The sequence below is a fragment of the Lottia gigantea genome (assembly GCF_000327385.1).
Source record: "Lottia gigantea unplaced genomic scaffold LOTGIsca_10, whole genome shotgun sequence".
In the NCBI taxonomy this organism is placed as follows: domain Eukaryota; kingdom Metazoa; phylum Mollusca; class Gastropoda; family Lottiidae; genus Lottia; species Lottia gigantea.
Genome location: NW_008706747.1, coordinates 1,925,132 through 1,936,008, shown reverse-complemented (window position 1 = coordinate 1,936,008; position 10,877 = coordinate 1,925,132). Strand labels below are relative to the sequence as shown.

Below are 10,877 nucleotides of genomic sequence, written 5' to 3'. Positions count from 1 at the left end.
CATATGCAATCCTATGGTGGATATTTTACTTAATGCAATTCTTTCGCAGATATTTAACTATTTGAAAGCCTGTTATAGTCATTTCATTTAATAAGTGCCTTTTCAGAAAGATAATACAAGTATTACACGGGATATTCCTCTATGGAAGCCATTTTATGATACAGAAACTGTTTACTGTCATTTAATTGTATTAGAGACACTGTGATCATTTCAGCATATGAAAGCTAAATGCAGCAACCTAATGTCTAACTATATGGAAGCGTGTAGCGGCCGTTAATATATATCTATTTATGAAAGCGTATAATAAGCCATTCTACGCAGATAATTTTACCAATTCCAACCTTCGATGCTGGGAATGAATAACTTTGTTATGTCCATACCTTTTATCAAGTCTTCTCTTTCCGTTTGCATCAAAACTTACGGAACTCAGGCAATATGGCGTATCTTGGCGACAATAGTTGATGTTTGCGAACCCGATGAGACAAAACGGGTCATTACAAACCTGGCAACGAGCTGAAAATACAATATAGAGATTGGTCTGTGGAAGTTTTTCGGTGGGCGTAAGCCGAGTAGGGGGTCACGGGATTTTTAGAAAGCAATGATAAGATATTTGCGAGTGCCTTTTGGACGACAATTCCGTACCCGAGAGGGAGAGAGGTAAGAAATGTACTAACTGTTGGTGAGCGGAGGAGGTGTAAACGAGTTCGATCCAGTTGTAGCGGAAGTCATTGTTATGGTTGTTAGGGAAGTTGTTCGGACAGATGTGTCTTGGGATTGTGTCAAACCGCCAGTTCTGTAAGAAGCATTGGAAGTATGTGTGGGTCCTTGAGAACCCCCATTGTTAGTAGAAGTTACAGCAGCAATTGTATCCGTGGCTCGATGTTCCTGAACAGCCATTCTATTAGTTCCAGTCACTTCCGATGTCATGGGGCCTTCTTCAGTAATTCCAGAGTGTTTCTGCGTTACCATATCACTGGTTACAGCCAAATCCGGTGTCAAAGTGCCATCTTCAGTGACCCCAGAATATCTTTGCGTTACCATAGACATTCCTTGGTCCATTGACACACCCTCTAAAGTAACTCCAGAATCCGTTGCTGAGTTGTTCCAGAGTCCTCGAGTGACAGTGTGATTGGGAATTGCGTTTGTGTGAATTTCTGATGTCGCCAGTTCATCAGTGAACCCATCATCAGTTACGGGTTCATCCGTATTTTGAACCCGGGGACTAGCCGTTTCTACAGCATCTGTAATTCCAGAATCCGTAAATTGCGGGCTATCAGTAACTTGATTAGTTAACATTACATTTGGATTTATGGTATCCGTTGTTAGTTTGTTATCGGTAACCATAGAATCCGATGTTACTTCGTTATCGGTAACCATGGAATCCGATGTTACTTTGTTGTCGGTAACCATAAAATCTGTTGTCATTTCGTTATCAGTTACCATAAAATGTGTAAGCATTTTGTTGTTGGTAACCATAGAATCTGTTGTTACCTCGTTATCGGTAACCATAGAATCTGTTACTTCGTTATCAGTTACCATAGAATCCGATGTAACTTGGTTATCGGTTACCATGGAATCAGTTCTGATTTCGTTGTCGGTACCATGTCTGTTGTTACTTCGTTATCGGTAACTCTAGAATCTGTTTTTAGCTCGTTAGCAGTTACCATGGAATTTGTTGTTACCTCGTTATTAGTTACCATAGAATCTGTTATTCTTTGATCCGTCACCAGTTGCCCTTTGGTTGTCACTTCATCAGTAATACCTTGAAAATATGTTAATGCTTCTCCAGTTACGATTGCGTCCGTTGTTACAGTTTCTGTTAACCACGGAACTGTTACAACTTCGGAACTCATGATAAATTGTTCTGAAGAGGATGGCTTGATCATCGCAGATGCGTCTACTGAAGATGTTGGTTGGATAGTGCCGAATACCTCTACTGAAGACTGTGGTAGCTCAGTTGCAGAACTTTGAACCAGCAAAATGTTTTCTGAGCTTCTTTCTCCTGTCAACGACGGAAATTGACTGCTCATTTCCATCCTGAGAGATGTCTGTGGACCTTCGACCACCTTGGACGAGGTGATTACGAGTACCTTAGTGCGAGATAAAATGACTCTGGTTGTTGACATCTCAGGAACACTAACTGGGAAAGATGATTGTAGGATGTTTTGGGATGATTCGGTTGAAGTGGATGACTGTTCATAGCTGGATTGCAGATGCTGTGATGCAATGATCGGACTGCCGGAGAAGACACCAGAAGTCGGTGACGGAGTAATCGCATTGGAAGTTACCAATGAATCTGTGACGATAGCACCTGTCGATGGATTGATGGTGGTTTTATCGGAAGTTGGAATAGGCGTCGTGGTGGGCGGTTTAGATGTCGCTTTAGCAGTTGTTTTCAACAGATGTGGAGGATGTGTATGCTTATGATGTCCACAAACTCCACATGATTTTGGACACACTTCCTTGATGACGATGTCCTTACAGCTTTTGTGATCACTGCTTTGGATGCTATCACATTCTCTGTTGTGATCCACACATTTGTTGGAGTCGGGCTTCAACAATCCACAGATACCACACGACAAGGGACAGAACTCGTACACCCACTCCTCGCGACATTCCGCAGTTCCTCGGATTTTGTAGCAGTCTATTTGGTCATGATCCCTACAGTCCGTTACAAAAGGATGGTCGGCATTGATGTCTGTTGCTGAAATAAAAATATGCATCTAATAGTTCGGATGGGACAATAAATTGAGGCCCGGTGTTTCACAGGATGTGATACCTCCTCGTCAATTGGAGGAAGAGACGATGGGCTGTTTCCAGCTTCCTAAAAGCAGAAGATCTAATAAAAGTGGAAATCAAATAAGATCGACGTACCTGACAGAAGAATTAAGACACAGCAGAATTTCCACGTGTCCATTACAGTAGACAATTCGAACACGTCTTGGCAAAGGCTATCTTGGAATGGCCACACATAAAGGTTATCTAGGAATGGTCGTCGGTGGAGTTCGAAGATATTTTAAAAGATAAGATTGCAACCGATGATAAGATAGCCAAACTTCAAACTTTTAATTTCTTAATTTAACCAACCGATGACGTCATACTATCGGTAATGTCTGCATACGTAAATAATTCGAATTTTAACCGCCGGATTTCCCTTACCAAAGCTTAACTTCCCTTACCGATGACGTCATAATACGGTAATAATTGTTATATATAACAAAATGGCTCGGAAACCAAAGTTTTTTGGGTAATGTAATTAATGAGCATTAGTGAACTATGGATCCATGGCAATTGCTAATTGACAAACGACGAATTTTGCGACAATGGGTTTACGGTTACGATTTCGGAGACTCAAACCAAGCCCGAAACAAATATCTCTTTATATCTTTCTATTCACTCATTTTTTGGTTTCCTTGGTTTTCTACTGATTAGATAATCCAAAACCCTAAACCGAATTGGACACCATATTCGGAAAGGTTATCACCACCAATTTGGCCTAATTTTATGAATGCCAAATCAGAGACTTTAACCAAAATCAAAGACTTTAACCAAAATCAGAGACTTTAACCAAATCAGAGACTTTAACCAAATCAGAGACTTTAACCAAATCAGAGACTTTAAATATGTCGAAACAGATTTTATTTTCAAGCAGGTGTGTGTTTTAGTGTGTTATATTTAGGTACTGTATGTATGTTACAATTGTCAGTAGTGCAGCAGAATTCACAATGTATTGGTTTCGTGTATATTTTGTTGTTGTCAAACAACAAGCATTCTGAAATTCCAGCTGTTCTGTTGATCCATTTGAAGTCGCATTCTACCTCGCTTGCACATCTGAAAAACAATTAGATTGTCGTAAAGGAATAACTTGCTTTGTCAACTGACTGTGTTACTTTTTATAATGACGATCGGAAGTCATGCTCACTCTTATTCGTGGTCTTAAATGGGACTCGGTAGTGGCACAAAATGGAAGAGATTTGAGTCCCCCAAATGTTGCTCCAGACTCCAAGCTCCAGGTACGAGTCAGCAAATTCATCTTTGGCTTACCTCTTATTAAGAGACTTCTTGCCTTGGAGTTCATGGACTTAAATGCGGCTCGGTTGTCAGTGAATTCATGAACTATCTTTTGCTTACCTCTTATGAAGAGTCTTCGTGCCTTGGACATTAATTGCAATGTAGTTCATACAAAATGGCTGCCATGCAGGACATTTAACTATCGTCTCGAAATGCAAATTACAAAATGGATCTTCACAGACGTGGCACATTCCTACAAAAAGAACGAGAAATGTTCGTATAGGTTATTAAGAAATCAATTTTGGTCTGAACCATTCAAGAGTTACCGCCCCTTGGCTATTTTCCAAAAAAACGCGGCTTTTAAGTCATTGGTCAATTCTCTAAATTGAAGTGCGTGAACCAATCCAGTTGGTTTATTTAGTGAAGAATTTCATTTTGCCTGGTTACGATTTGTAAATTAAGAAATGACCATTCAAACTTACTTTTCACGGGCGAATCCGTGGATCCCATAGCAGACGGCTCCAATGACGTCATAAACTGGTCGACAATTTGGTTTGTTGCAAGAGCATCGGTTAGTTCTTGGGGAGCTTCAGATGTGACTATTTCTTGTTCGGAGGTAGTATGTAATTCTTCTTGTATTGTTGCCACTTCCGTTTTAATATTCACTTCCGGTGATGTTTCCAGTGAAAGTGCAGATTGGGTGACTTCCGGTGTTACAACTTCTGGTGATGTCTTCAAGTGATGTGTTACCTTTGTCTGTGGCCTGGCAGTGATAGGAAGTGTTGTCCTCTGACTGTTGCACAAATCTGGACATGTTACCCTAACTACGCTGGAGTAACAGTAATATGGGTTAATCGTATCGCACTCGGATTTGGATACGTAGCAACCTATAAATGCATGCAGCGGCTTCGTATCGGAACATAATCCACAAGACAGAGGGCAATAGGTACTGATGCGTTTTTCATGGCAGACCTTTGTGTTCTTTATCTTAGCACACTCTTTTGGGTTACAATCGTGGCACTTCGTTGCAGGCTTGATGATCCAACAGTTTCCGAGCAAAACGTTCAGCAAAGCCACTGAAATAGAGCAGAAAGGTACATATGGAACAGTCCGTAACGGTGGAATTTGTGAGGGTAATGAGCCTGTGGGTAGGCCCTCCCTCCCCGCAACAACCTCGAGAAATTCAGGCTGGCACCCACCACCCCCACTCCAATCAAATTTTTAACATTTAACATTAGGTAAAACTTGCCCGCACAACCCGTTGACAATTTTGTAGCCACGTATCGTGTCCGGACCCGTACATCATGTATTCTCTCCTTGCTGTTCTACTGTATCGATAATCAGGCACGGTACACCGCATCGGAGACAATACCTTTACGCACCATCATCCCGAAAACGTCTCACAACCATAACAAAAATTCGATCATTGCACAAAATATCGTTGATGATATGTACTTTTTAAAGCCATGGAAGGGCGTAAAACTCCAATTTAACTATATTCCTATATATGGACAGTCATAAACTACATAATCCCGACAAAACCTTACGAAAGTGATCGATACCATTCGTATATCACGTCCGAAGAACGCGTAGGGCCAGATTTGCCAGGATAGGAGTATAGATATACGTACCCAAGCACCAGAACAACGTATTCTTCTGAATCATCTTAACGAATTTAGACTGTAATTCTCAAAAATAAACTTAATTTTGACCAATGAAACTAAATCAGTCCTTTAGTGCACCTTCTCTCCCTTTCGTCTACTTCTAGTTCCTATCTCGAAGGTTATCAGTGGGTAACATAGTAACTTAAATATTTTTTTTAAAACTGTGTATGTCTTTCGTTAAAGGTATACTGCCTCTTAGGATGACCAAAAAATTAAATTGTTTAAAATGAGGCTTTGTTCATCAGTGGGCTTACCAAGAGTCATAACTATACGACAGAATCCCTCTATAATCTGATATATCGATAAAACTAAGAAATAACTCATTAAAATAAGTATTTTTAAAACATGCTTAGAAACGTGGTTCAATAATTATTTAGTTTAATAGATATATCGTGTTATATAGAGATTCTATTCTTTAGTCATGTCACCTGGTAAATCCAACTGATGAATATATACTCTTATTGACCAAGTTTGAGACTTTAAATTGTATGTCCATTCTGAGAGGTTGTATTCCTTAAAGGATACCGTGATCTCTGTACAGGACCATGATTGATATAGGGTTTTATCATAGCGGTCATCTCGGTCGTTTACCGGGTCCGCTTTAACTTTACAATGTCAAGCTATTACGAGCTATGTCTTATACCTTGACTTCAATAGCCTCCTTTCTTGTGCAATTTGTTTTTGTAAATGCAGAGATTCGGTTGGATTGCACGGAAGAGAATACAGCTAATCACAGGCTTTGACAGAAAGACTGTAAACAATATGACTTTCTGTCGTTGTATTCCGTGATACAAGAAAGGCGGCTAATGAAAAAGTGCAATTTGGTTTGTACCCTCTTATTTCTAAAAGTTCGACTGGAGGTTTCCGCTTACGGCGCTTCCACAGGGCTGCCGCATTTTGAATCTCAACTTCTCAACAGCTATCCCCCCATTACGCCGGACTTCCCCTATTTGCACCCCCAGTCTCTGGAGGCTAGAACCGCCGCTGCCGATGTATATGCTAAGGTAATTGAAGTCCGTGAGAACAGCTGCACATTTTCCTGTCGGGTAATTGATAAAGTTATGTGACTCAAGGGTGTGTATCTATTTAAACCAATCGAATTCAAATGCAGATCTAAAAAAAGAAAAAATGAAACAACCATTGTTTTACAATGATAACAGCTTAAGTCAAGGTAGCAAGACTTCCACACGCCGACCGATATTAGAACCCACGACCATCATTTTGATCCACGTAACCCAGCCTATATGACACCATGTAACGATTTACTTGCTGCGCTTTTTGGTGGCTGTGCTCAAGGTTGTGTTAGTTGGTAGTTAGTTGGATCAATTGAATGATGCTGTTATTTTCGGTAATTGAGAGAGCTTTAGGACTGGTCCTGTCGAATGACGTGGCGGAGAAACTTGGCCCTTGGTGTGCATGGGTATCGTCCAACACTAAACACAGCTCGATATGGTACAAGATATACTAGGTTTATCTGAACAAGAAAGACAACTCTTCTAAAAAAAAATTTACTACAAAAAGAAAACAAATATCTAAAAAAAAAAAATAACTAAATTGAGATTACAAAACTTTTGATTGTGATTTTATGAGCAAACTGGTGTAAATTGGTGAAAAATATTTTACTACAAAAAGAAAACTATCAAAAATACCTTTCTAATGAGGTTTTCTAGGTTTGATTTTGTTGTATCGGGGCCGTTTATGGCTCTATTTGCATCGTTTCAGTTTTCCACCATGTGTCTGTGGTTCCTATCTTTATAGAAAAGCTTAACCGCAACAGATGTTGATAACAAGAGAGCTTTTGCGACAGTGTTGTCATTAACCACTTAGTTTCAGTGGAATTGCAATAACCACAGAAATCTGATAGAAAATTGGAATGGGGCAAATTGATGCAATCAGGTCTCCGATACAGATGAAAGCTAGAAAACCTCTTAACAATAACCTATTGGAAAAAAAGAGAGATTACAACCATGGAGATTCGTTTCTTTTTCTTGATTTTTCGATTTTTTGATTCATATACTTTTTCAATTTGATTTTCCACTCACTGGCATCATTATTGCTGACCTCATCATTGCTTTGTTCTTTATTTCATCTGAAACCCTTACCACCGTAACTTGAGAACCCCCCCCCCCCCCACCCCCCAGCTTAACCTCTTTTTTTCCATGTAATTATACTTTTATAGACACTAGATATCACCTAACTATGGGTTGTATTCCAGAGGTTGTACCACTGTTGTACTATTGTTAGACACTAGATATCACCTAACTATGGGTTGTATTTTAGAGGTTGTACCACTGTTGTATTATTGTCAGACACTAGATATCACCTAACTATGGGTTGTATTCCAGACGTTGTACCACTGTTGTACTATTGTTAGACACTAGATATCCCCTAACTATGGGTTATATTCCAGAGGTTGTACCACTGTTGTATTATTGTCAGACACTAGATATCACCTAACTACGGGTTATATTCCAGGGGTTGTACCACTGTTGTATTATTGTCAGACACTAGATATCCCCTAACTATGGGTTATATTCCAGAGGTTGTACCACTGTTGTACTATTGTCAGACACTAGATATCACCTAACTATGGGTTGTATTCCAGACGTTGTACCACTGTTGTACTATTGTTAGACACTAGATATCCCCTAACTATGGGTTATATTCCAGAGGTTGTACCACTGTTGTATTATTGTCAGACACTAGATATCACCTAACTACGGGTTATATTCCAGGGGTTGTACCACTGTTGTATTATTGTCAGACACTAGATATCCCCTAACTATGGGTTATATTCCAGAGGTTGTACCACTGTTGTACTATTGTTAGACACTAGATATCACCTAGCTATGGGTTGTATTCCAGAGGTTGTACCACTGTTGTATTATTGTCAGACACTAAATATCACCTAACTACGGGTTATATTCCAGAGGTTGTACCACTGTACTATTGTTAGACACTATGTATCGCCTAACTATGGGTTGTATTCCAGAGGTTGTACCACTGTTGTACTATTATCAGACACTATGTATCGCCTAACTATGGGTTGTATTCCAGAGGTTGTACCACAGTTGTGCTATTGTCAGACACTAGATATCACCTAACTATGGGTTGTATTCCAGAGGTTGTACCACTGTTGTATTATTGTCAGACACTAGATATCACCTAACTATGGGTTGTATTCCAGAGGTTGTACCACTGTTGAACTATTGTTAATCACTAGACATCACCTAACTATGGGTTGTATCCAGAGGTTGTACCACTGTTGTACTATTGTCAGACACTAGACATCACTTAAATGTTGGACCACTTCATCATGAGACAGCTATGATAGGTGTATGCCGGTTTTCTTCCACCTTTTTAAATCAGAGTGGTCGCTACGTCTTGTCGATTTGGTCTCAATATTTTGGGTTTGGTCTCAAGGTAGTAAGCATGCATCGCCTGGAATGGAATTTGGAAACATGAAAAGAATAAGCTTTTTGCGAAGAATAACAGCAACAGCAACTACGATGAATTGTGAACGCTTACCTTTACATGGATCGGAATTAGATCCATTACACAGTGGCGGAGCCAGGTTTACGTCCGAGGGGGAGGGGGATAGGCCTATTAGAGATTTTGCCCGAAAAACTTCCTTTCGCTCCGCCACTGCCATTACATTTAAAGGGATTGTAAAGAGGTTTTATAAACTATTTATGTGCATCGGGAACACTATTTTAGTCAGACATAATAATGTTGTTCCTGCTGTTCAACTAAAAAAACTAAGCCTTTCACGACGTCACTATGGATGAAATATGATAATAATATGTAAGGGTCTGTGCGGAAGTGACGTCATAATTGCTTAGTATAGGTGAAAAGCAATGCTACCAATGTTCCCAATAAACTGGTACCCCGTTGTGTTCGCTTAATGCTACACTAACAATTAACTGGTGCGAAGCTTTAGATGGATCTCCCTTTAACAGTAAAAATACTTAAGCTTGTCTATGCCAGCATCTCCGACCTGTTTCACTGACAAAAAGGGTTTAAAAAATCGGCCGTTATCCATTGCTGTTTTTATCCAAATCGAGAACTTTCAGAGAAAAATTATTTTCATACCTCCTTGATATTGGTGATAAGCTTAATACGTGTCTGTGTCTGTGTGATTGAGTTCGAAGCTGAATTCAGCTGTTTGAGCTTCTGATATTTATCGAAGAATTTGTTTATCAAATTTCTCGATATTTGTGTGCCTTCGAGCTGAAAAAGTGAAAACGAAGTGAGTTTTACGTCCAGATTTCCTGAACTTTATTGGGCTAATAGGCTAAATACTGAGAATGTTATGCCGTGTGCAATGAGTATAATTTTCTAGGATACTGACAATCTGATTTAAATGAAGCCCTGATTGTTTCGTTTCGGAGAGTTGTTTTCTGAAGGTTACTAAGCCTATACCTGCCATCCATGATCTAGCTAAATTCTTCTTTCAGTCGTGTTCAGTAGGATGCTTGGGTAATAAAGAGACTGGTGAGACACCCGTTTTACCAATCGTACGTTATGAAATGGGAATCTTTTTGCTAAGCTCATCAGTAATAGTGTTCACAGCTCACAGTCGAAATTTGAGCCTTCAAATCCATGGGTGTGTCCAGAAATTCCTAGTTGAAGGTACATTTTCGTACATTTCTAGTAATTCTGAAGACCCTAATCAACCCCCGAAAATGGCGAACATATCCCTTTAAAACTTCTGGGCTTACCATTATTTCTCGTTCACTGAGTAGATCAAAAGATTCGTCTATATCTCCATCGAGTACGATTTCAGAAAACCGGCCCATCTAAAATAATCAAAAAATGCATCCAAGTTAAAAAAAAAATTAATAAAATCCGTAATGAAATGTTGACATCTTCAGATTGTAAAGTTATAAGGATCATCATCTTATACCTTGACTGCTATAGACATCCTTCTTGTATCATGTTTGTTTGTAAATGAAGAGATTTGATTGGACTGTACGCTAGCGAATCTGAGCTCTCGATAGAAAGTTCGTGAACACAAAGCCATAATGTTTACAGCCTTTCTGTCGAGTGCTCTCATTGGCTGGAGTATTATAAATTATTACGGTTTCATCAATAGACAGAGATCGACGGGTATGCCTAATTCCTTTATCTTGCTGAAAAAAAGAATCGATTTTTATTCAAATGACGATTATAGCTCAACTACCACCGCCCCCCCCCCCCCCC

The 10,877-nt window shown here is 39.5% G+C and overlaps 2 protein-coding genes across 2 annotated transcripts in view; both read right to left on the bottom strand.

Moving 5' to 3' along the window:
- LOTGIDRAFT_156126 (hypothetical protein) overlaps nucleotides 1-2,917 on the bottom strand; it is a gene marked incomplete at both ends in the record, with an annotated part of 10,041 nt that extends 7,124 nt beyond the window's left edge. Inside the window, 2 exons of the mRNA XM_009046147.1 lie at nucleotides 2,312-2,704; nucleotides 2,875-2,917. Coding sequence (XP_009044395.1) covers nucleotides 2,312-2,704; nucleotides 2,875-2,917 — 436 coding nt within the window. The remainder of the gene's footprint in view (nucleotides 1-2,311; nucleotides 2,705-2,874) is intronic.
- Nucleotides 2,918-3,623: 706 nt separating this feature from the next.
- The window catches only part of LOTGIDRAFT_229970 (hypothetical protein), a gene marked incomplete at its 5' end in the record, with an annotated part of 12,050 nt that continues 4,796 nt past the window's right edge, over nucleotides 3,624-10,877 (bottom strand). The window contains 5 exons of the mRNA XM_009046146.1: nucleotides 3,624-3,831; nucleotides 4,132-4,264; nucleotides 4,494-5,087; nucleotides 5,930-5,966; nucleotides 10,397-10,474. Coding sequence (XP_009044394.1) covers nucleotides 3,645-3,831; nucleotides 4,132-4,264; nucleotides 4,494-5,087; nucleotides 5,930-5,966; nucleotides 10,397-10,474 — 1,029 coding nt within the window. The 3' untranslated portion in view covers nucleotides 3,624-3,644. The remainder of the gene's footprint in view (nucleotides 3,832-4,131; nucleotides 4,265-4,493; nucleotides 5,088-5,929; nucleotides 5,967-10,396; nucleotides 10,475-10,877) is intronic.